General features: G+C 49.2%; 1 protein-coding gene across 1 annotated transcript in view; it reads right to left on the bottom strand.

Annotated features, from left to right (window-relative positions):
• The window catches only part of Agap1 (ArfGAP with GTPase domain, ankyrin repeat and PH domain 1), a 345,764-nt gene that overhangs the window by 213,247 nt on the left and 106,200 nt on the right, over positions 1–26,317 (bottom strand). The window contains exons 8-10 of the mRNA XM_013023308.1: positions 24,914–25,041; positions 23,628–23,783; positions 16,871–16,963 (exon numbers count right to left, since the gene is read on the bottom strand). Of these exons, the coding sequence (XP_012878762.1) occupies positions 16,871–16,963; positions 23,628–23,783; positions 24,914–25,041 (377 nt within the window). The remainder of the gene's footprint in view (positions 1–16,870; positions 16,964–23,627; positions 23,784–24,913; positions 25,042–26,317) is intronic.

Here is a 26,317-nt window from a genome sequence, read left to right as displayed (position 1 = left end):
TCTGGAGCGGCAGTGTGGGAACAGGCAGCCCTCCTCGGGCCCTGGGTTTTTTCCTGCGTTGGCATGTGTCTGCATGGCGTGCTCTCCACCAGTCCTTCCTGCCACCCCGGCCCTGCCCATGGGGATACCAGGGAACCTCTGTTCAACTTGGTGCAGGAAAGGAGGCTTCCACCTCACTGCGGGGTATCCCTGCCCCAGAACCGCCTTGATCTGGCTGCCGCTGCCTGCCACCCTCCTGGCCCATCCGCACTGTGCCTCCTCCAGATGTAGCCTCAGGGCCAGGTGGTGGCCCAGGTCAGCACCAGCCAATCACCGTCCTGGGGTGGTCGCCACCACAGCTTGTAACCTAGAGCTGACCTTGGTACATGCCTGCCAGCCAGCCAGCACCTTGCTACCGCTGGCTGTGCAAGGTTCAGCAGGGCCCGCTCTGCGTGCGGCCATCCAGTCAATAAGCTAAGACGGCAATGGTGTTCTCAGCTGACGACTGCGAGGCGCCCAGCCTGGCCCATAGCTGGAATTTCATTTGGAACGTCTACAATACAAAATGTAGTACATATGATCCCTTTCTCATCTTCTGAGCAATTACTTCATCAAGAGTTACAGGTATGTTCACTAAAAAGGCTTTTTAACAATGCAGAAATGGCTGACACTGGCTCTATTAAATAATAGAAAAAGCATGAGTGAAATATTACAGGTGAGGCCCAACAAGACCAAGGTACAGACAAACTGGCACCTCCACCGACAAGGGGACACACGCTGACGTGGGAGTGAGGAGGATGGCAGGTGGCTAACAAGCCGCATCTGCCAGAGGAGCAGCTGATTATTTGTTCTGGTGCCAGTCCTGGAGCCTGAACTCAGGGTCTGGGCACTGCCCCTGAGCTTTTTTGCTCAAAGCTAGCATTCTACCACTGGAGCTACAGCTCTACTTCCAGCTTTTTGGTAGATTTTTGGAGGTAAGAGTCTCGTGAACTTTTCTACCTGGGCTGGCTTTGACTCAATCCTCAGCTCTCAGCCTCATGGGTAGCTAGGATTACAGGAATGAGCCAGAGGTACCCAATGGCACTGGACTATTTTTTTTTTTAAGATGTACAAAGAGGGGCTGGGAAGGTGGCTCAGAGGTAGAGCGCTTGCCTTGCATGCATGAGCCCCTGGGTTCAATTCCTCAGCACCACATAAGCAAAAAGAAAAAAGCCAGAAGTGGCGCTGTGGTTCAAGTGGTAGAGCACTAGCCTTGAGCTGAAGAGCTGAGGGACAGCGTCCAGGCCCAGAGTTCAGGCCCCACGACTGGACCCCCTCCCCCCCCCCATAAAAAGATGTTCAAAGAACTCTCAAAATCCACGTTAGAAAATGACCAAACTTGATTAACAACTGGAGCAGAAGGTGTAAACAGAAATCTCACCAAAGAAGTCATGAGGATGGCATGTAAGGGTATGGAAATGCTTAGGACTGTACGCTGTCAGGCAAAGGCAGATGAAAACGAGGAAAGACCACCACCCACCCACCCGGACGGCCCAAGCTACACCATCAGCATCAAGATCTGGCACAGCTGCGGGCGACAGGAATACCACTGCTGATGGCAGGAAGCCGAGCGAGCAGCCACTACCCAGAAATCCTGACCAGTCATGTTCCAGGATCTACATGAAGAAAGTTGAAAACTCTGGTCCACACAAAAGCCTGTACAGGATCTGTGGTGGCTTTAATCACAGTTGCCCAAATTTGCAAGTACCTAAGATGCCCTTCCATGGGTAAACCTCCCCGCCTCAACCCATAGCATGAAATAGCTTCTGCGTGGTAGGGCCCAGGGCCTGATAGTCATCCAAGGAAGAGATGCTTTAAGATGTTTGGCTTCATGGTGGTATGAAAGTGACCGCATTCAATAGAAATTACTTCAAATTTTGAACCGGAACCTCTTCCTGGCTGGTGACTAGCGGTCTAGTTCTGTTTGGGGTGGCAGTGGTGGCAGTGGCAGCAGCAGTGGCAGCAGGTGCAACTCCCCCTGAGCTCCAGGCCCCAAAAACAAGTCTGGAGTGCGGTGTGGCTGGGCCAGGACGTGCAGCAGGCTAGGGGAAAGGAACGCATTTGCGACCCACGGAATTTCCATGCGGTGGGTGTGTGGGGACGCGACCCGGCTGCGAGCGGAGCGCCGCCTGTTTGTACTGCTGTGCCCCTATCCCAACGCCTTCAACATGGGGGCATCTTCCTGGTGTCCAAGTCAGTGTGCCTACCTGTCATCTCACCGCTCTCTGTCTCCTGCCCGGCTACACCCGGGCTCCAGGCGAGGATTTCCTGTGACTCTCTCTGATCACACGGGGGGAATGTCACCTGTCCCCACAGAAAGCTCCCCTTTGGTTCTTCTGTGCCCACCCACCACACTGCAACTTCCTCCAAACAGCCAGGCAGAATAGGGTCTGTGATACCTGTGAGGACACCTGTCACATTTATGTAGACGGGGAGACGTCACCAGCCGCAGTGCACCAGCCCACCGAAGGGTGGGGTGAGCGGGAGCTCTGGGACTCCCCTCCCTGCTCTTCTTCTGCTAGACAGTGTTGCACCCCGATTCCACGCCGCACCCCCCTCTGTCTCTCAACAGTGGAGGCTCATCACTAAAGTCACCCCACCGGCATTTCTTCCCTTGGCTTCCCCAGACCTTGTCTGCAATTCGTCTGGAACACCTGAGGAGGGGTGGTGAGAGCGGAGGTTTCACAGGTGCGTACTGAGAGCTGCTCGGCGGCCAACAAGAACACAGTGACAATACTGACCAGCCCCGGCTTCGTGGGCACACCTTCCCGGGGGCTGACGTAGAGGGGTCAGCTCAGGGCCTGGCACCCCAACCACACAGCCCCAGGCTCTCAAAGGCCTCCCCTCTCAGGCCCGGTACGCAAGGCATGTGCACTATTTCCCGCAGATCGGAGAACAACCAGGAAGCCGAAATTCAAAAGGACAGTCTACACTCATCTTTCTCTGGGATGCTCGTTACGAGGCTGTCAAAATGCACACTTTCATGAGTCAGCATGTGTTGTTATATGTCCATCAGGACCCTGGTGGGCTTAGAAAGCCCCCCTGGGGGGATCCTGCTCCCTCCACGCTGCCACGGCCTCCGGTCCAAGCAGGAGCCACCCCTCGGAGCTGCCGCTCCCCATCCACTCCTCCCACACTGCTCCGCTGGCCTTCTGTGTTCCGGGGTACAGCTCTCCTGAAAACACCCTTGTACCTAGGAGGCTCACTCTGCTCAAACGAAATCTGGACAAGTGCTCTAGTGTGGACCCCGGCCTTTCACAGGACTCCCACGACGTCACAGGGCAGCGGAGGCGTGGCCACGCCTCTCTTTTCCTTTTTCTTTTGGGGGGGGGGGGAGGAAAAGTATCCTAGCATACTAAAGAACTTTTAAAAGTCATTGATAAGACTCATTAATGTATCAAAATGTCACCTACTCAATGTGAACCATTAAAAATTATTAGTACAAGTTTTAGTAGAAATAGTCATTAAAGTGTAGAAATATCACAAGAAATATCAAGCAGAAATCTCCATCACCTTGGAGTGTACTGTCAGCCCCGCCCCCTGCTCCAACCGCTCAGGGCAGCTCGCGTGTGCCCTGGTCCCAAGGCACAGGTCAAAGCCCAAACCACAGCACACACAGGCGGTGTTGGCAGAGAACTGACTTCACCCAAACATTTGAAGACTATTAGGGATGTGATGAGTAATAGAAATTATAGTCAAATGAGAGACACACTTACAGGGCAGAAGACACACGCTCTATTTGTAAAACACTACGTTTTCAGCTGTGCCCTTGTCATCTCGGAAGCACTTGCATTTCTTCTCCTCTGCAACTCGGGGCAAGGCATCGGCTAGGATTACTAAGACAGCGTGGCAGCATGCAGCCGCCTCTCAGGACAGTAGCATGCTCCAGCAAGAGGGAGCGGTCTGGGCACCTGACAACTTAATCAAGCCAGAGAAACCGGGGGAGAGGCCACACAGCCACAGCTTTGGGGTTATCTGGCCGAGTTTTTTGCCTTCTAATCACTTGGCAGAGGATGGGGTTTAGTACAGGTACCTTACAGGAACCTTGTTAAGTAACTTGGAGCATAGCTGGTTCTGTGGAAATCATGTTTAAAAAAAAGTACGGGGAAGTGGAGCAGTGGAAATGGAATTAGAAGTAATAAAACTAGGTGCATGACGAGATTTAGAGCTCATCTTTCCTTTATCCTCAGTCAGGCGGACAGCCCACCTGCCCACCAGCATGCGTAAGTGGCAGAGGCTGAGACCTGGCCCTTGAATCCTCTGAATAAGGAAGATACAGCTATTCAGGGAGCTGGAGGGATGAGGGCACCGGAGCTTGCCAGCATGCAGGCAACAGCACATGCCCGCTGCTTACGTGGGAGTCCATGTAGCTAGACTAGTGTGTCTGTCTGGGGGTGCCTCTCTCTCTCACTGTGAGCCTCATTGAGCAGGTCGCTTCTGTCCCTGGGCCCAGCTAAAACTGAGATGGCTTTCAGATTAAATATTATGCTCCACTGTATATACGCACCAACAACGTGCAAACAACTGTATCTACTTGATGAATTCACGAATAATTCTGTCAAATTAACCAATAGGCTAAAACCACATCCTGGTAGTTTTGAGAAGAAATTGCTAAGTGTGACCATTTCTGCATTTCCTAACTGAAGGTAAAATATGATCTCTCTAAAAAAGGAGACACTGGGATAAGCACGCCACGTGCCTTCCAGTCACTTGGCAGAGGATGGGGTTTAGTACAGGTACCTTACAGGAACCTTGTTAAGTAACTTGGAGCATGAGTGAATGGATAACATTTGTTATGTGTAGGTAACGGTAGGGAGGGTAAGTTTTCAAAAAGTCTCTCATGTTGTTTTTTGGGGGCCTAGTCCACAAGATGTTAAGTGTTTCATTGAAGGAAGCCAAGGCCACAGGAGTTGTTCTGCCTTTGAAACTCAAGAGGATGAGTAGTTTGTCTCTTCTCCACAAGCAGCATCAACGGGGGCATAAATGACATGGTCATTTCCCCTCTGTCTCCCAGGAGGAAGGGGGAGGGGTGGCCAGGTCAGAGTGCAATCTCTGACCAGCTCAGGGTTTGCCAGGTATTTCTTTTTCCACGTTTGAGATCCACAAGTCGCATTCTCTTCAGAGGGCATTTCCAGTAGTCATCTTCACTTTTCTACATATGGTCTTTCTTTCTCTAAGTTATTCTTGCTGAATTGCGAACAGTAAGAAAAGACTTCCATAAATCAAGTCTGCGAAATCTCCTCTACCGTTGATAAAAAAAAAAAAAAAGTCAGGGAGAAGACTTGTAAACATGAGACATAAAAACACGCTTTCCTGATGCTAAAATCTTTCAGTCACGTGAATCCACTCATGGGAACACATTAAAAAAAATGCCTGAGATAAATACTGTTGTACTTAGGACCATTTTTTTTTGTACTGCAAATATGAACATAGGTAGTGTGGTGTAAGTGCATATCTAATCTAAGTGTGAAAAATATTTTCATTGCATTGAGAACAGTCACTGTTAACTGAATGCAACAACAAAAAGAGGGAAAAAAGAGCATGCAGACCCGAGGGAATTACCAAATCAATTAACAAGTAATTCAGGAACTAATTTCTATATTGCCTCTTAGCACAAAATTGTATCTTTAATTTCTCCTGCAATAAGCATCTCTGTGATGGTTTTAACACACACACTGATGCTGTAAATGAGTTTACAAGTATCTCTTTTTGATTGGCTAGACAACATTATTTCTTCACAGTTCAATGCTACTGGAGCCGAGTGTGCTGAAATATTTAATTATACTGGTAGCTACCAGTTACCAATTTGCAAGATCCACAGCGAGTACAGTACATTTTAAAGAACTAGTAATCAACTAATTAAAACCACAGTGAATTCCACCTACTTCAATTACAAATAAGCGCTGCTGAATACTCGTAGAGGATTTCTGCATCAGGGAAGGGACCCTGCCAGAGGCATTGCTCTGCCCTGAAGCCCCACGCGCTCATGCTTCCGCAGCTGACCTCAAGGGTCACCTGTGCTGCCTGGGTTGAAATGTAACTCATAAAGTCACATGGGAAGGCCCGAGGCAGGTGGGGCCATTTCATGTGAAGACCACAGGTTTCTGGAATAAGCAGACCTCCGTTTGAAGCTTTATGTCTCTGGCTTTAGGAAGGCACCCAAGGTGAGCCTCAGTTTTCTCATCTGTAAAATGCAAAGAATAAAACTGCTTTCCTTACAGGGCTGCTGGGGAACCCAGGAGGCTGCTTGATAAGACTCGCGCACAAAACAGGCTTGTGCTCACCCTAGGGAGCCAGGCTGACAACGGAGCACAGATCACAGATCTGGCAACCAATAAAACACCGTAGAGTCATTAAAATCTGTGACGACATAGTAAAAAGTTCCCAGTGAGTGAATTTATGAATATGAAGACATTGATTTAGAGGGGCTCTGAAAAAGAGAGTATGAATCACCCCAAATGAGAATAGGTAAGTTTTAAAAGACAGCTGTTTTCTACAATGATTTTGGGTCAGTGACAAAGATTTTACCAAGGTGTTTTTTTTTTTCTTTTTTTTTGGTCGGTCATGGGGCTTGAATTCTGGGCCTGGGTGCTGTCCCTGTGCTCTTCAGCTCAAGGTGAGCGCTCTACCTCTTGAGCCACAGCACCACTTGCGGTTTTCTAGTGGCTTTTTGGAGATCAGAGTCTCACAGACTTTTCTGCCTGGGCTGGCTTTGAACAGAGATCCTCAGATCTCAGCCTCCTGAGTAGCTAGGATTACAGGCATGAGCCTCTGGCGCCCAGCTCAAGGTGTTTGTTTTTAAGCGATCACTTTTGTGTAATCTGAATAGAGCATCTTACATGCAAATTAAACCCAGAAAATGATGAATAAAAATTATACTATGTTTTAAAGTATAATGCACAGTGCAACTTCTCCAACATAACCTATTCTTAGACAAACAAGACTTTGTTTGGGGGAAAAATAAAGTTTATTAACCTTCTCTTCTTATTGCTACTTCTACCACAAGCATCACCATTACGTCTTCTGTCCCCTCCTTCCCTGCTGGGCAGGTGGGAGCCACCACACCTGAGCCTGCCCCAGAGGAAGCCAGGGAGAGGACACGTGGCGGACGAGGAAGCCAGACCCCAAGACAAAGCAAGGTGTGGAGTGTCATGGAGGGAAGACTCGCCAGGCCTAAGGCAAGCCTTATCAGAACAGAGGGGATTTGACCAGGGCGCAGAGAATTGGGGGATCTGGGCTATCACAGACACTGAGCAGTAGAAAAAGGGATGAATCCCAAGTCAGGGGATGCAACAGCACAGGCCCCAGCCCAGCATCACCAGGGAGCAAGGACATGTGACCCACTGAGACCAACCCTGACCTGTCCAAGCAGCCTCAGGCCCACAGCGGCTCCTGGCATGTGATGGTCCGGGTGACAAGACAGTCTCCCACCTAACACACCATGTTCCACTGCCGTCCCCAAGCAGAATGCACTTTACATTTGATCTAAGTCCAGCAGTAAGACTGTCATGAGCACTCAGTGCTCAGCAACGTGAGCACAGACTGAATGGGGTGGGGGGAAGCAAAAGAACACTTTAGCACACATCCCTGTACAGTTCTGCAATGGTGACCATATACCTGAGGTGGGTGGAGAATTAAATGTGGAATCATATGTGAATTCTATGTGGAAGCTAGATCTAAAATACAAACATGCACGATAACATACACAGAGTTCCATGCATATACACACAAAGTGAATAAAGGAGGGCATATTTACAGAAGGAATCTAAAGGCATAATTCCTCTGAACAACTAATACATTATTTGTCAAAATGAATACTGGGAAGTGGAAACACGTTTTGAGGGGGGACAAGGGTGAGCAAATGTAGTCATTACAGCCAGTGCACATCATCTACAAAGTGAGCTTCGTAACTTGAGGGGAGGGATAGATGGGGGGAAATGGGAGAGGTGTCAGGGGTAACAACTGTGCTCATACATAACTTTAGGAACTGTAACCTCCTGTACTACTGAATAACAACAATAGCACTGCATGTGCAGTGAGCACGTGGCACGCACTGCCAGATCTCACGAGGCAGCTGGGCTGATTCTCACTGCACTCCGAGCAGAGATGGGGATAAACACAGGAGGGGAGGGTCTGCCTGACACAGGATGTCCTTAAAACATTTAGTGGTTTTTTTAAAAATAAATTTCCATTGTCACCAGCCTATAGACATTATCAGTAAGTACTTCACAAGAAGTGTACTAAACTACAAATACAGTCTCCAAACAACCTCTTTAGTGCTTATTGTACAATCTTTCACCAAACTTCTACATATTTAATTATAGTTGTCTTTTTTTTTGTCAGTCATGGGGCTTGAACTTTGAGCCTGGGCGCTGTCCCTGCACTCTTCAGCTCAAGGTGAGTGCTCTACCGCTTGAGCCACAGTAGCACTTCTGGTTTTCTGTTGGTTTATTGAAGGTAAGAGTCTCACGGACTTTCCTGCCTGGGCTGGCTTTGAACTGTGATCCTCAGATCTCAGCCTCCTGAGTAGCTAGAGTGACAGGTGTGAGCCACCTGCACCCAGCAGTTGTCATCTTTTGTACCAAGGGAAAATGGTGTTCTCAGTTTCATAACTTGGCCCTTAGTGAGTTGATTGAAGACAAATTTCCTTGTAAGACAGCAAATGTGTGTTTGCTACGACAGGATTAAAATGTCTCTGTCCTTCCTGAAAAGCCAGGAAGGAAGACATCGTAAGGTGCAAACTTCCCGGGACTTCTGGAGCAGACCACAGGAAAAAGCCGCCATCGAGGGAGCATGAGTGTGCCCGGGCACAGCAGGCGAGAGTGCAGGCTTCGCCGAGAGCGCGGCTGTGGGGGGCAGGAGGCTGAGGGCCACGCCACACGCTCGGGACCCATTACTGCTGTCTGCAAATAAGCATGGAATGCTGAGGACAGAGCTGAGGGGTCCCCTCTCCCTGGGGCATGGGGCAGGAGTTAAGCATTATTTAGTACTGTGAAGTGCTACAACCCCTCTAACGCTTTCAGTGAGTGGTTAAAACTCAAAAATAGACCATTTGATAGGCCCTTCCTTATACCTGGCATACTTGGGAAGGGGACTGTCAGCCAAGAAGCCCCTTGGCTGGTGACTGGCCAGACTGTCCTCATGGCCATCTACTGTTTGGGGCCCTTCACTCTGTGAATACACTGCAGCCACAGGGAGCCACTACAAGGCCGGCTGGAGACAGGCGCTTGACAGCCAGTCTGGCCTTACAAAGCAGCACTCTAAGTCTTTCCATTTATATTAAGTGAAGTAAGCCAGGCCCAAAAAAACATAGGTCCCATGGTTTCCCTTATTTGCAATATCTAGTATATATATGAGTCAAGCAGAAAAGGTCACATAAGGTAATGTTAGGAAAATGAACCCTAAGATATGTATTTAAATGGTTTTTTTTCTTTCATGCATTTGTTTCTAAAGCATTTATAAGATTATTTCTTTGTTGCTTTGTATGTCCCTCCCCCACGGTATAACCCGTGCCTTCACTATATTAGATGTCGGTATAATTTGTGGAGGGGAAGGGGAAAAAACAAGTCATTTAAATAAGGATACAGGTGGACCCGTTGCAACAATGAGAAGTACAAGTTGGGGGGGGGAGGCTGGGAAGGGATGGGAAGGGTAAACAAAGGAGGAGGCTACAATGCTTGATAAGAAATGTACTCACTATCTTGCCCATGTAATTGTAACCCCTCTGTACACTATTTTCACAATAAAAAACAAAAAAACAAAGCAGCACTCTAAGCTGGACAAGCCTGGGGGAAGTCTAGGTGACCCTGGTTACCACGCAGCTATTCTCGCTCAGGCCAGAGGGGGAGTACTTTCTCGGATGGCCCTGCAGAAGGCAGGGATTGGTGGCAAATGCACATGGCCATTTGCATAGGGGCGGTGATTGGTGCACTCTTGCCACACCCCCTTCCTGGGTATATAAGCAGACTATTCTGCTTACATTCTGAGTTAGCCAGGAGATTACCTTGCTGTGCTGCTCCTTGCCCAACAACAGACTTATCTGGAGTGGTCATTATCACTGGAAAGGAGAGAGGAATGGCAGCTGTGGTGGCTGCACTAATGCCACCAGAGTTGGTGGCCACTTCTAGGGCGACTTGGGGTCAGAGCAGTGGGGAACTGGGGTGACAGAAATGAGAGTGACTGCAGGGCCCTAGTCTAGAAGAGTTCTAAGGAGCCACCAAACCTTCAGGGCTGAGGGTCCTGACATGGAATGCCCAAGTGCTGAAAGACTAGGTACTGTAAGGCCCAAGTATCCTATGACATTAGCTGGTGCTGACTGACACTAGCTGAGCTGCTACTGTTCTCTGCTACGGAGAGCTGAGAGATACTCCTGAGTGTTGGGACCACGGGCAATTAAAGCCCAAAGCACTCAGCCTCTAACCTGAGCACCTACAGCTACAAATCTCTGGTCCCTGGATCCTAGAGTCCTAGGTCTCTAGTTCTCAGGACTAGGCCTCTGAGTATGTCAGCCCAGCCCATAACCCTTTGGCATTTAAGGACACATCTGCCAACACTAGGAGAGCTGCCCCTCGCCCCAGGTGACCTGGCTTTGTGAACTCTATTCTCAAACAACAACACTCAGCTCGGGAGAAGTCTACATCTATAGTGTAAGTGGAGAAACCACTTTATGTGGCAAGTAATAAGGGCTGCAGAAATGAAGTGTGAGTTCCATTGTGACTTTCTCAGGAGTTGTGACAGACCTCTGGCTTCCATGCAGAATCTGCAGCTATGCCTGTGTTGGAGTCTAACCTAGGGCCTGAGGCCTCATGGTTGACATGGAGTCTCCATGCTCTTGTCACAGCTTGCCTTCAGTAAGGGGGTGATACCTGAGCACCATCTTTTATAGCATAAATGAATTAAGAATGAAGGAAGGGGTAACACTGACCAAGAAGAAGCACTGTACTCACAATCTGACTTATGGAACTGTAACACATTCGTACAACTATTTAATAATAATAATAGTAAGAGTGATAGTAGTAGTAACCACTTGAACATTACAGCCATTACCACAGGACACTGTCATACAACTAAATTCTTTTTTCTCTGCTTTTTGTTTTGGAAGGCCAGAGGGAAGCGATAATTGATAAACCAAAGAATTGAGGGCAACACTGAGTCAACATCCTTTTCCTGGATATGCCCAGCTCTAGGCCTGACATGTGACCACACCCCTGAGGAGCCACCTTTGCTTTCCAAAGCCAGCCCAACGGAGGTCTCTGGTGAACAGGAAGACCTGGTGCGGGATGAACCTACTGTATTCAGTAGGACCCGGGCGCCTCATTTCAAAGGGAAATAGTGGCACGTGCTGCTTATAACAAGCACATGTTTTGAGAGATGAAGTACTAATTGATTTTTGTGTATACAGAGTACACTTATATACAATTGGTTGTAGCACTAAGTGGTATAATCTCACGAGAACTGAAGCAGCATTACACAGCATGACTCGTTCACTAGCTTCAGAAAGCTGCAGTAGAAGCCCTCAAGTCAGCATAGTCTGAATTGCATATGTTTCTTATGAACTAGATGGAGCTTTCTACACACTCTGGACTCCCTCCATGTTGGGTAGGCATGCACCAGCCTTCCTTGCAACCCTGGGAAGACAGACACATGGTCCTCAAAGTCACACGGTCCTGTGCCTCCATCGCAGGTCTATTAACAGCTGTGTGTTAAGGGCTGAACTGTGCTCCCCAAGGACCAGGTGCCTAAGCCTTCAGCTCCCCCTTTTTGTCTCTAAGGTGAACAAGGTCATCCTAATTCAACAGGGTGATGTCCTTAAGAGAAGAGGCTGCTGTGAACCAACCCAGGAGCCACACAGGGAGCCGTGCAGCCCAGGGAGGGCGGCAGCTCTCAGGGCACCGGGATGCACCTGCCTGCTTCTGGAGATCTATCTACGTGGGCTCCCACTGCCCAAGCAGCGCTGACCTGCCATGTGGGCAATCTGTGGCGTTCCTGGCCCACCTTCCGTTCCCCTGGGCCTCCCACCAGTGCACGGTGCCCGTGGAGGCCCTGGAGGACTTGGGAGGACATAGCCGGACGGCTCCCTCATATGCCAAGGAGGCAGCTTCGGAATTCACTCTCTCCGCGTTTCTGAGGAGGGCCACACCAGGGCGTGTTTCTAAGATCTCTATAAAGATCTAGCTCGGTGTTCGTCTGTTCCCTGTGACAAGGCCTGTGGTGGCGGACAGCAGTGTGCCTTCAGCATAAATCACAGGTGGTTTTCACTCCACCTGTGCGGCCCGGCACAGCCATGTGGGAAGCCAGGTTCCAGAGGAGCGGGTCAGGCCTGCGCCAGCAGGGCGAGAGGCTCCTCTCACTTGGTTACAATCCCCTCTTTCTATCCGATGGCGTCACTACTACGCAGCTTAAGACTGGCTCAGGGCAGGTGGTGGTGCAGAATGCATCCACCACACCAGGTCTGCCCCTGCCAGCCGGGGAGGGGGGCCCCACATGACTTCTGAGAAAGGGCTTCTACTGGGCGGACTCTACCCTAGTCGGCCATAACACCTGCCATCAAGGTTACAATTAAGACTTGAAAAGATTCTGAATACACCAACTTCCTTTGGTATGTCCACAAGTCTCATGAAAGCAGGTCTGCTCTGGCGGACGAGTTCAAGCAGACCCTGCAGACCCCAGGGCCGGAAGTGGCAGGACGAGACCACGTGAGCAGGGGCAGTGGCGGAGGGGCTGGGCCTTCCCACGTCACTGTCCTTCTGACGCGTTTCTCACTGCCAACTCCAGCACAAAACTTCCCAAATTGGCTGATGCCTACGAATCTCCTCAGAGCTCACTAGGAAGTCCGCCCTGCCAAGGCTGAGGCAGCCTCTGGTGAGCCCAGTCTGGCCCTTGTTCTTCCTGCATTTCTCATGACCAGCCAACCCCAGGCACGCCAAGCCCTCGACTCACTCTGAGCCCAGCTAGGCAGAGGAGACCCCCCTACTCCCAAACAAAGCTTCAGACAGCAAACACAATATTTTTTTTAACTCTTTGAAACCTCTGGGACAGCATGCACTTTCAAAAGATGTCATGAGGAGGTTTTGTTTGTTTCTTCTAGGAACTAAAATACACTTGCAATTGTGGAAGCAAAGAGATAAACTGATCGGCCTTTCTTTTGGGGTTTTGTTTCTTCAACTCTGATCTGCCTGAGGGGAGGTGGGCGGTGGTCTGTGTCTCACAGCGAGAGTGCGGCCGGGGCGGGAGGACGCGGCCAGACGCTGGCCTGGAACCTGCAGAGCGGGAGGAGGCCGGGGCTTAGGACTGTGTATCTGTACTCAAATATAGAGATTAAAAAATGCTAAAGAGAAAGAAAGAAAGGAGAGCACACAGCTGCTGGCCCCCAAACAGACCTCCCATCTGCCACCCACGATTTGCATGTCACCTTCTCCGGGCTCATTTGTACTTCATTAACTGCCATTGACTTAACAAGATTTATGCAAATGACACCATAGGAGCTCCCTAACTCCCACTGCAATCAAGTGATTATGTATGTACAACTCTCCACAGCAATGAAAAATTAATACGTGACAAGCCCACTCGCCACCGAGCGGGCCTCTGGCTTTTATTTTTCTTGCTTTGCTTTTTAATTTTTATTCCAATAGACCTTATCTTATTAGTAAGAAAGGAAGCAGGACTCTGAACCAGCCTCCTCCAGAACAACAAAGGCGAGGCGGCCCCAGACTCAGGAGAAATGACACTGTTCCAGAAAACAAGTCCCACTGTTGGCGAGACATCTTCAATTGGGAGGAACGAAAGAAAGGTGTGAAGTCACTGAGAGCTGACTCCGGCTCACTCCAGCACTGGGGCAAAGTCTAGGTTCTCACAATGAATAAGCTGTGAAACCCAAGTTGAAAAGGGTTAGAACAACCCACCCGAGCATGTCTGACCCTCACAAACAGGCATTCGGTTGGCGCGAGTGACCCCAAATCACAACGAGATTCCTGCATATGCAGGGATCAGAACGAGGGCCAGCCCAAAAGTGGTGGCCATTCCCAACCGCAGGAAGGCTGCAGAATTTCTGACGTGACTCCTCTGCCCCCAGCAGAGCACCCATCGGCCAGTGTGCAGGGCTCCAACTATGCAGGCTGTGGCTTGACCACAGGCTGTGAGTTAAAACAAACACTGCTGCTGCGGAGGGGCAGGGACAGGGAAGGAGGTGGGAAGGGGCAGCGAGCTCTCCACCGAGAGAAGAGGCTGTGCTGGGCGGCCCGGGGAGGCCAGCTACAGCTGCTAGGACCACAGCCTGAGACAGGCCCCCCCTCCACAGGCACGGAACGCTTTTGCCCGAGGTCAAGTTCACACAGATCAAGCACACTTCGCTGCTAACGATGCTTTTCCCAGGCTTTGGTCATTAGAAGGTGAGAAGAACACAGATGTGGGCACAACAGCCTGGTCCAAACCAGAACCCCACGACTTTCCACTCAGCCTGGTCTTGAGCCTTCACCCCCTCAGGATAAGGATGGTGCCACTGCCCCAAACGTGCACTTCCTGGGGTTAAATGAGGCGCTGTGTGGGAAGGATGTAGATAACAAGCACTTATTTAGTCATTCATCTTTTCAACAGATCAGTCTGTCTGGGCTTCTAGATCATGCCGGCAGGGACTACAGGCCTCTCCATTCATTTCCAGATTGAAGCCATCAGGGAAGGGGAGTCGGGGATGGGTTTCCACCACATTCCTTTAGACAGGCAGGCACACGGGGGCTTAGGACCACCTGCAGCCCTCACCTCAATCTGCTGGGTACACAGAAAGGCTCTGAGCAGGGTGAGCAGAACATTCCAGTCTTGCTGGAGTAGAGATGTTCTCTGTGTACACTCCACATCTGAGCGTCTCAAGCACTCAGACACCCTCCAGACACCCACACTGTGGGTGAGGACTCGGGTCTGGAGCAGCACACTAGGACCGTGCCAGGTACCACACTGGGGTTGCTTGTGGGACACAAGGGGTTCTCAGGAGTCACAGAGAAATCAAATCATGATTTAGGTTTCAACAAGATTATTTTCAACATTTACAAGGGAAAAGCTTCCACAGGTTAGACAGCACTCATTTTACACTTGATGGTCAATTTCAACCTGTGCACATACTCAAAGCCTAGCCGGTGAAGCCAGCTCCCTCCACAGACGAGCAAAGACTAGTCTGCTTGGTTGTGCACATGGCCTCTTACAGGGCAAAGAGCTCTCCCACCCACGCTCTGTGTACAGGAATGATGGAGACCCATCTCTATGGCGATCTGTAAGTCCTCCTCAAAGCCAATGTCCCAGAGCACTAGTCATTCAGGTGAAAAACAGTTCAATGACTTTTATCATGGAGGTGGCAGAACATCTGTAGTATAAAAATTATACATTAGAATTACATAACATAGACAGTTAGGTTGTAATTAACCCAGCTACCATGCATGGACTTCTACAGAATTGTGAAAATCCCACCGGCAAGGTGGGAGGTGATTTTTTATTTTGCTTTTAAATACATGGAAGAAGAGGATTTCTCTTGGCATTGCTATGTGCTGATCCACGCATTCATTATCCGGTATTGGAGCACTGGCCAGGACAGCGGCACAACCAACAGAACACATCTAGGCCTCCCCCACCTCCTGAGAGTGCAGGAACTCACAGACCCACGCAGGTCTGCAGCTGAGGTCGGGCAGCAGCAGCGCTGGGCGTCTCAGCAAACCCTGTGTACTCCCTCTGCAAGACACCTTGCTACTAGGAAACCCCTTCATTGTTTCAAAGGAGTGAAGCCTGCATTGCTGGAATGAGCTGGCTGTATCTGCCGAACAGATTCTGCCCCCCCTTTAAAAGGTAGCCTGAGCCCACACGTGCTCCCAGAGGTTGAGCAATGCTGCCTGGCAGCCACAGACAAGGACTGAACACAGGGAGACCAACCAGGGGAACGCACGGGCTGGTAGCACCATCCGTGGAGACAATGCTGTCTCTGGCCCACAGGGCTTTCCCCCGCTCAGATGGAACACACCAAAATCAACCAGCTTTCTTTAACAAACTAAAAGATCGTATTTCCAGAAGCCCCAGTGTGGGTCCCGAACCATTATTATTATTCTGCTCCAAGACACAGCATCAAAATACATCACATATGAATTCCAGTGTTTCTTACTTGAAGACACTGAAGTAATTTAGTTCTCAGTTTCTGGGCTAATGAAAACCTATTTCAGGCTAGCAACCTAGGCCAAAACAAATGCTTGAATTCGAGTCCTGTTGTGTAATGAGGAAGTTTAATTAAGGCCCCACATTACGGCTGTAAGCGTTCCTTTATATAATAAGGTCTAAATGAAACTGAACCTAATCAAAGTTACGATTCCTTCATTAGCAGATTACAAACAAGAGCGCACAGCTGACACGCCGGCTATGATTATCACAACTAATTGCCTCGTTGTTACAGACCAGCCTGAAACAGTGTTCAGATGTCCGTCTGCGAGAGCAAATTAGGGCCACGTCGGGCCATTCCTGTGATCACAAGGGGCTCTTGTAGTGCGATCTGATTTACCCCTGTCGCCTGGCGGCCAGCGGCCCAATCAAAGCCACGCTACAAAGACAGCCTTTGAAGCCAGCGCAGCCTGGAAACACACTCCATATGCAGGCGGGCAGACTGCACTTCATTAGATCTGTTGTCACATTTCCCTCTTCTTATTCTAATGATCCTATTTTAATACTCATAGGAACCCCTTCTAATTGATGTCAAGTGAGTGACTTCTACATTCATCAACAGAACACATCAAACAAACCCCGGTGCCCGAGCCAGCCTCATCTCGGGCTGACCTGAGGTGTGGCTCTGGCGCCGGGCGCAGGGCAGGGAGGGGGGGACGCCGTGTACCTGTTTAATTGGGATGGCTCGGCCGCTCCCGATGCTGTCCGCGCGGCTCTCCAGGCCTTTCTTCTCTTTGTCTGGGTCGCTCCCTTTCCGAGACTGCAAAGCAAAGCAAAGTTAGCGTTTGGGTAAGGGCTGCAGCTCCCCCAGGGGCTTCTCCCCAGCCCCATCTGCCCACGGCCTGCCGGTGCGGATTTGGACCGCAGGTCTGGCACATATGTGCACATGCGTGTGTGCACACACGCACACACATCGTAGAAGCAGAGCGCCAGAAGTTTCTCTGCACTGACTCATCATTCTAAGGAGAATTTTCTAAAGTTTCCCCCTGACTTTCCACTGCAAAATTATCTTTTAATTCTTTTTTAAAGAGTTCAAAATTCAATTACTAGAAACCAATGGACCATCTAGGGAAGGAACGCCCAACAAGAAAACACATTCTCAAGCAGCCCAGGAGAAAGGAGCCCCTTGCTGCTTATTTGGAAAAGCGACGACATGAATGTAATATATTTAATTAATGTCTGAATGATTTTAAAAAAGCCTGCTAACTAGTCAGCTGTGCAACTTAATGGTACACTCTTGATTAGTATCAAGGTATAGGTAATGTTTCCTTTTATTGCTTCTGGATAGTAAGAAAAACAGTGATTTCAAAGTTAAACTACTGTGTCATGTTGCAAACCTCCCCGCCCCTGCCCCCCCACAAAACAAAGAGGAATATTGATATCGCTGTTTGAGAAAAATGCTAGCATTTGGGGACCATGAGCGGATCCATTGGATCGTCAAGTTCCCGAGCCAATTATCTTGGATGGATTGTTGATGTTACATGACTACCCCACTGTTGGGCACTGTGGGTGTGCAAGTGGGGGTGGGGGGTCTGCCTGAGCGCCAGCCCCGACCCCAGGTGCCCCGTCCAGGACAGCTGCAGGAAAGCCACAGTCTAAGCCCACATCTCCTGATGGCATGGGAAACCGTGAGCACAATGATTTTCTGACAGATTTATTTTATTATGAGAGGAAGATCTGAGACTCGTCCTCCTTAATAACGATGCTGACAAGTGACAACTTCACTCCATTACTTTTCAATGGGAACATTACTCACGCAATATTGAAAATGGAGAAACATTTTCATGTGCTTTTCAAATCTGTGATGATATATGAAATGGATAGACTTGATGGTGTCCAGGGCTACAGTGAACGGCTAATGAGATCCTGTTTCAAAGGCATGGGGAACGCAGCAGCTGATTCTTAAAAACAGTATGAAAGGGGCAGTGTCACAGGACACGGGGAAAAAACAAGGGCTGGCGGCACGGGCTTAGGATTCCAGCACAGGTGGCTGCCAAAACTGGCAGCCGACAGGCAGGAAGAGAGCTGTGATGCCAGCTCAGCTCCTGCCCTCCCAGGCTGTGGGTCTCCCGAGCAGCGGTGTTGATGAGAAAACACTTCATAGATGATTAGGGAAAGCTCACACGGATCCAACACCTGCTGTGTGCAGGCGAGGCGCTGAGCACCTTTTCCTCTGGGATGATAGAAGGCTAGCAGGACATGACCGGGGACGGAGCAAGTAACCTGTGGACACTTGCCAAGGACCGAAGCCCACAGCCTGCCGTGCAGGCTAGAGGGGAAACGTATTTATCAACCGCTCATTGTGAAGTTTAGTTACGATTTGATTTGAGGGCTTCCTTCTCTAGCTCTTAAATTAATCATGCACACTAAGAGATATACAGCAGCTCTCAGTTTTCTTCTCTCCACATCTTAAGTCTGTGGGACAGCTGGCATGAGATTGTAATTATAGAATAAATTTCAAAGCTCACGGTGATAACACTAAAAAAAGAGTTTTTTTTTAAATCAATAAAGAACATTAACAGTACTTTGGGAATTTTAACAATTCTAAATCTCTACATTCAGAAATCCATCTTCATTATTCTCTATTAACCAGAATAATTAACAAAACAAACATTAAAAAAAATTAACATCCTCCTCAAGGCAGCACATCTGCGCTCCACTGCTCTGTTCTCAGTCTCGGATTCCACGGAAGGCGGGAAGGAGCGGCCCCACGGCGTCACCGCACACAGCTGGACGCCAGCCACGGAGAGCTGAACCGCACGTGTGACCAGGGAAGACTTCACTACAAAAACAAAATTCGGATTTCCCGAATTCCGGTGGAAGAAGCCATAAAAGGGAAATTTCCAAGACAGCGCAGGAACACCCCGTTAGAGGATTTGCTCCACCGTAGGCCTATAACGCTTGGTCTGTATGGGCTCTGGCGGTCTCACTGAGACCCAACAACCAAATGACAACAAGTCCAGTGGATATTAAACACCCAGCACATACCAATTCCCAGGGAGGCCTCCTCACCTTCCTGCCCTGTTTGAAGACTACATCAGTAAATAAGCACACCCTCCCATCCATCCCTGCTGCGTTGGCCCTGGGCAGTCCTGAGAAGCAGGCAGTGTTTGGTACCCACTGCCGGCGGCCAGAATGACAGGACGTGTACACAGCCTGCCACACAGCATTAGAAAGGTGCTCAGATTTTGTCACACCCACTGGCAAAGTCAAGAGACTTCAGGCCTGAGAGTGACCACTCATGTCCACACACACTGAATACAGAGTTGAAAAGACTAAGGTGACATAGCCATCACCTGCTTCCTGTGTGAGAGGCCTGTGTCTCCCTGCGCTCAGGGACAGCTGCTGCCAGAGACCAGCCCATCCCAGAGCTTGCTTCTCCCCAGAACGGCAGGGGCTATGGTCTGGTGTACGTGCTGTGGCTGGCAACTGGGCTGTCTTTCTCTAGTAAACAACCATCCAAACAATCCTATTTATGCCATAGGCTGCGCTCTCCTGGTTTTATAGTGAGTAAGAGTGGCTCAGTGTTTAGTACAATCTTAGGGAACTGGTGTGTTTGGATCCATTTAAAGGAATGGCGTCACAGAAAGCTTTTCACAAACACCATGTAAATGACACCACTGTTAAGATGCCTGAAAATATGCGAAGTGATGCAATGTATAATATAAGGACCCTGGCTGGTTTAGAACATGAACTTTGACAGTAAGCAGCAAATTTGGGGGAGCATGGCACCCTGGAATAAGATGCAGAAGCCAGGCGCCGGTGGCTCACACCTGTCATCCTAGCTACTCAGGAGGCGCGTACTGAGGATCGTGGTTCAAAGCCAGCCCGAGCAGGTAAGTCTGTGAGACTCATCTCTAATAAACTACTCAGAAAAAGGCAGAACTGGCTCTGTGGCTCAAATGGTAGAGTGATAGCCTTGAACACAGAGAGGCTCAGAGAGAACCCAGGCCCCTCGGTACAAGCTCTGGGACAAAAAAAAAAGAAAAAAGAAAAAAATGCTGCAGAGTGGACTGGGAGAAGCACACAGAAGGGTGTACTGTCATTGAAAATAAGCGTATTTCTAAAGAGGGCAGCAGCAAAACACTCATATTTAATGATCTGCCCAGAAATATGCATGCATTATTAAATTCTTGGGTTATCCGAAAACATTTCCCAATAAAACATTTCAGCCACATTTAAACTGGATCTAAAAAAACTAAATCAATTGACCTAAAAACCTGTAATACATAACCAGTGATTAAATGGACAGCCTCTGGAAATTTTTTTCTTAAAGCAATGTTACTTTTCAAAGATACAAATAAGATGTAATTTAATTTTCAATTAGTAAAGTATAATTCCTATTGCAAATACAGCATGTAAGTTGCTATTTTTAAGAGTAATTTTAAGTATTAAAAATGTACACTTTGGGCTGGGAAGGTGGGTCAGTGATAAAGTGCTTGCCTTGCATGCATGAGCCCCTGGGTTCAATTCCTCAGCACCACATAAGCAAAAAGAAAAAAGCCAGAAGTGGCGCTGTGGCTCAAGTGGTAGAGCGCTAGCCTTGAGCTGAAGAGCTGAGGGACAGCACCCAAGAGTTCAGGCCCCACGACTGGATCCCCCCCCCCAAAAAAATGTGCACTTGAAGTATGTGATTTCATATTGTTTATGATTTACTTGTTAAATAAACGTACACATGCAAGCAAAACCAGCTGGGAGTTCAAATGTTGGCTGGGAGTTATCCGTCCACTCTGTAAAGGAGGACAGGGTGGAAGGGAAAGGTAATGTGTGTTCTGATTACCAGTGACTCTTTGTGATGTGCCAATGAACCCCAAGCCAGCACCCCTGCCTAGCACAGAACTGTCTTAGGCTGTGCAAATCGTCACTAAGAGAGTTCACGTGTGGCACAGTCAGCCTATTCTAGACATTTCTAAATAAATACACACATGGACAATTTAGGCCAATAGTTACCAGGATGAGAAGTCAACAGAATTTAACATTATTTAAGAAAAGGAACAAAGTGGTAGCAACAAGAACTTGGTTTCTTAATTGCTCAATTTCAAAAATTAATTTGCCTTCTTCCTATTCCCTGGGTGACGCTGACATCTAGTGGACTCAATGTTTTCAGGATCTTCAACTCAGAGGAACTTGGGCCTCCGGCGGCATCACCACCCACATCCTCTGGGGGAAGGTCAGACAAGGAACATCCTGAGGCCCAACCCAGCCAAGATGGCCCTGCCTGGGACTTGAGTTGACTTCTTCTTCAATGCTACAATACACACCGAACTGCAGCACTGGATTCCTTCATGAACCCAACTTTCTGATCCCATGAGTAACAGCCTGGCAGCTGGATTCAGTTCTGATATGCTTTATTCTCAAAATGTCTGTGGAGATGGAAGATGAGAATAGCCCATAACAAGGACGGGCCACAGGCAGGAAACTGCCAGGCACGGAACTTCCCTGCCTGTCCTGTCCAGGACGGCTCAGCCAGCAGGCGGCTTCTGCCTTGCGGTTCTCAGCCACACATCAGGGTGCCGAGTGCCCTCATCCGTCAAGCCAACCACTTTCTCTCGAATGTGGTTTACCCTGACATCAAGCATTCCACTAGATGTTGAGAAAACCAGGGCTCTCTGCAGAGTAGATGTTAAGAGAATTATTAACTGGGAGCTATTAATTTGATTCTTCCCAGCTTAACACGTTCTTCTCTGCAGGACAGCTGGACTCTTGTCTTCAGGCACACACCAGCTCCACAGCTGTCCTTTTAAGGGTGGGAACAGGGACATGCTGATGTCATCTTCATACTAGCTCTGTTTCAAAATAACTTCCTGTTTTTTATTTCTGAAGATGTGGTAAGATGTGGTTTGTTTGCTACCTGTCTCTTCTCATATGCCTAGCAGACATCATCAATCAATGCTGGACAGCTTTGCGGTGAAGTCCAGAATGTAAACAGAGCTGCGATCATGTGACTCAGGAGGAATTCCTTTCCTTCCTGGACTCACCAGCTCTGAGGAGCACATGCCACGTCATGACCAATGTCAATGCAAGGCAGATGTGGCCCTGGGGAAGTGGCTTCCTGACAGGGTGGCAGGGATACACCCAGGAACTCTTCTGTCCTCCACATGGACAGGTGGCCCTGGGCTGACCCTGCTCACTGCCTCTGCACCCGGGCAGAGGTGGCAGCTGGTTTTTCAGGACTACCGAGTCATGACTGAGTGCGCAGCATATTCTGAGGTGGCTGTCTCAGCTGAGACCCATACCTGGGGAGGTAGCAGCCAGGGTGACAGGAGCTTGACACAGCCTGGAAGCAGCTGCGGAGGCCAATGCTGTTACTCTAAGACAAAGGGGAGCGGGGGAGGGAGGGGTGTGCTGGTGTCCGCCGACCTGAGCAGTAGTGGCCATGCCGTGGAGACTGCTGCAAACCTGGGAGGAAAGGGTGGGGCGTGGGCAGACAGGGCAGACGCCCACCGCAACATACGGCCAGCTGCCATTCAAGAAGGATGGCCAGTTAGACGATAAATTCCAGCCACACTCTGGAGCCCTCCTTTTCACGCAAGACAGGAAGCCGGGAGCTTCTTTGTGTCTAAGTCAGCAGTAGCCAACAAAAAGGGTGAGGTCAAAGGCCTAAACAGAGCACCGCTGGGCTGGACATGTCTCTGTGGTCCTGGCTGGCCTGTGACTGGACTGGGTGCCTCCTTGTCCCTTTCTACCATGTCGCAACCCCGAATGTTGCCACATGCCCTTGGGGAGCAAAACCACTCTGGTGAAGAAGCACTGATTGGAAAGCATGTGCTCCTCGGAGCTGGTGAGTCCAGGAAGGAAAGGCATTCCTCCTGAGTCACAGGATCGCAGCGCTGCTTACATTCTGGGCTTCACTGCAAAGCTGTCCAGCATTGATTGGTGATGTCTGCTAGGCATATGGGAAAGACGGGTAGCAAACAAACCACATCTTCTATAGGTTAGGGACTCTCTGAATCTTAGGCCCCCGGGAGCTTTTGAAAACTCCTGCAGATTCTGGGTATCCAACTGCAGCCAGGGAACTTGTGCTGGAAGCCATGTGCCCAGCAGCACTTCCACCACCAAGGCAACTCCTCAGGCCCCGCACTCGGGGAAGCATGGCCCTCACCTCCACCCACAGGCAGATGCTCACACTTGGGGTCCTAGCGGACTCTGTGTGCCTCATCAGAGCGGCGTTACAGGGCATGCCTACTGCACAAAGTCTCAAGACCACAGAAGCTCCAAGTCAATAACCACCTGCTACAAACCCCTCACTCTTCAGCTTTGGCGCATGTGAGAAACTTCCATTCCTCTCAGGACCACACTCTTTGCAGTCACCTACGGGAATCAGTGCTGTTCTCATACAACCATCACTGAACATGGTGGCTGCCACATCAGTACCACCGAGGCCTCTGGGTGTCACCCGGGCCCATCCCGGGACCAACACTCACGGTGAACAGGTTGGAGCGGCGCTTAGACTGCTTCCGGACGGGTGTTGGAGTGCTGGCAGTGGGAGGGGCGTCGAGCCGCAGTTCCTTCTGGCTGGTGCTTGGGGTGGATGGGACGGAAGAGGAATAATCGCTTAAACTCCCACCTCCGTTACTTGTCTGCAATAATTAAAAACCAGGGTTTTACCAACAACACACTCGAGGAACATAGTTAGGTCACAACCCACATGGGGCCTCAGCCAGCAAGTTAACAAGTCATGCTGAGAGGCACGTGCAAGACAGGGCAGCCTTCACTGACTGCACCAGTAGTAAGGAGAACCAAGCACACACGGCCTCGGTCTAGAACATTCCATTCTCTCGGAGTTGCTTTGTCTGAGAAACATAATGTAGGAAAATGAAATCTCTCTTGTTGAACTTGAAACTTCCTGAGAGCTAAATTATAATTTCTTTTTCTTCTAAAACGAAGAGTCTTGCTAAACGGAATAGACTCCATGGTTCTTTAACTGCTCTACACTAGAGAGGGGGTGGTTCACGGGGAGAAAGACGGCTGGTGTTCTATAGTGAGGCCTTGGAGTCAGAGTGGAGGACACTGGTGTGCGGGCCGTGCATTTCTGGGCCTCAGCAGTAAATGCAGCAGGTCAGCCCGGGGCCATGCTACCAGATCTGCTTGCTGTGGCCTTTGAAAAAAAAGTGCCAAGAGAATGCTTGCGCAGGAAATGTTAATCACAAACCAAGTATGGGCAAAATAAAGCCAACAGCTTCCTTAATAGACTTCAAGTTGGGTTCTTCAAAGTGACAATTATTTCATTTGCTTCCAAGTAAATAATTTAGCAAAATGTTGCTATGGAAAGATAGCGACTTCCATAGGGCCCGAGGGAGATGGTAATTGTAACTGACTACTGCTACCAAATGGAAGCATAGAGCTGGATTAGTCGCTAAGATTTGCTCACAACTCTTCGACCCAGAAGCAAACCAGGACCAAGTGAAGAGCGGGGTGATTTAAATCAACAGTGGAGACAGTGGTGCACACCTGGACACCACCCCTGCCCACCGCCCATGCTAGCATGACTCATAACACAGGCAGCATGAAGGCACAAAGCACTAAAGAATGCCTCCCATAAAAAACACTTGGCCACAGCAATTTCTAAAGGAAATGCTAAGTCAATTACAAGCATGCTGCTATTTATAAAGTGGATATAGTCGGTCAACCTTAGCACTGCTCAGAACACTACGACGCCCTCAGAACCCTCGGCGCTCCGGTGCTCTGAGCGTCCGGCTACCTCACGCACCTGACTTATGTGCACGGCCGACACCTGTGCAGAACAGACGGAGGAGTGGCTGGGAGAGCTGGGTAAGGACTTGCAGGGGCCTATGGACAGCTGCTGCTTCTTCCTTGTGGCAACAATCTTCTGGGCGACTGTGGACAGAGACCAAACAGGTGACCGTGAGGACGGCTTCCAGGCACAAGCAGCACAGCAGAGACCCTTGGATAGCTATGAGACCTCCATTTCCTTCTTCCAGTGTGCTTTAGCTGCCATCGACCATCAGAATAAGTGACACTTCCCAATGCTCCCCCTTTCCTGCCCCAGTTGAGTGTGGCCCGCAGGCAAGCTCTGCCAACGGGACAAGACTGGAAGGGCCTTGTGGCAGCTTTCCGGAATCTTCCTCGGATGAGAGCTGCCCTTTGCCCATATCTTCCTTTTGTCCTGCATGTGCCTGAAATGCACACATCTGTCTCGGGCCCAGCAGCGATCTGGGACTCCTGGAGACGCGGGGATGGAAAGCACACTTGTCAAAAGCTGGCTGCAAAAGGGCCAGTCCCGGGCCCCGCCGGCCCCGGCAGCCCCATGCAGGCCATTTCCGAGCAATCGATGCGCCAACAAAGGATGGTTTCCAGTCATTTGGAGCAAGGATAGTTCCAAATTAAACAGGCAAACTAACTACTGTAAACACCTTTGAAAGCCAAAAATAGTTTTTGGGGATTCTCTTAAGAATGGCCCTGAACTCTATAGACAACGGGATAGAATTATTCACAAGAACAAGTTATTATATCAAAGATCTTTTAAAAAATGTAAACGTATTATCACATACACTTGACAGCTTATCTTAATCAATAAGAATCTAAATTCAACCAGCCATAACTTCTCTTGGCAAATAAGCTCACTGATAAAGCATATTAGATTTAATTGGAAAGGAAGTCAACGATTAGAAAACTCTTCCTACACCAATAGGTGTCACTACAGGAAAATAACTATAGTTTTTATTTGAACAAATGTGTCTTAGGGGAGCAGCTGTAATGAAGTTCAAAATTAAGTTCAATGCTACTCAATCGTCGGCTCTGCCCAGGCTGTGGCTCCTTCCAGAGACACCCGTGAGAGGGTTATCTCCCGGGCTGCGTTGGTAATGTGCATGGAGCCCACAAGGTGTTCACAGATCATTTCTTTTCTAAATGAACACAAGTTTATTAAGGACCTGGTTTGTCCACAGCTTATGGTTTCCATGTAAATGAATGATAGTATAAATATGATTAAGTGAAAACGCACTAGATAAAAAATGGCTCACAGAGATGAAGCAGCAGCTTCATTAGTTACATCCCACCTCCAATAGGCTTCTTATCATCCTGAAAGGAGGATATCAATTAATTTATCTTCCCGTAGTATATTGATCATAACCTTCATCAGCTAATCAGGTTT

Source organism: Dipodomys ordii, unplaced genomic scaffold (genome assembly GCF_000151885.1).
Source record: "Dipodomys ordii isolate 6190 unplaced genomic scaffold, Dord_2.0 Scaffold1, whole genome shotgun sequence".
Taxonomy (NCBI): domain Eukaryota; kingdom Metazoa; phylum Chordata; class Mammalia; order Rodentia; family Heteromyidae; genus Dipodomys; species Dipodomys ordii.
Note: the sequence above shows the minus strand (reverse complement) of the source record. Positions and strands in the feature narration are given on the sequence as shown.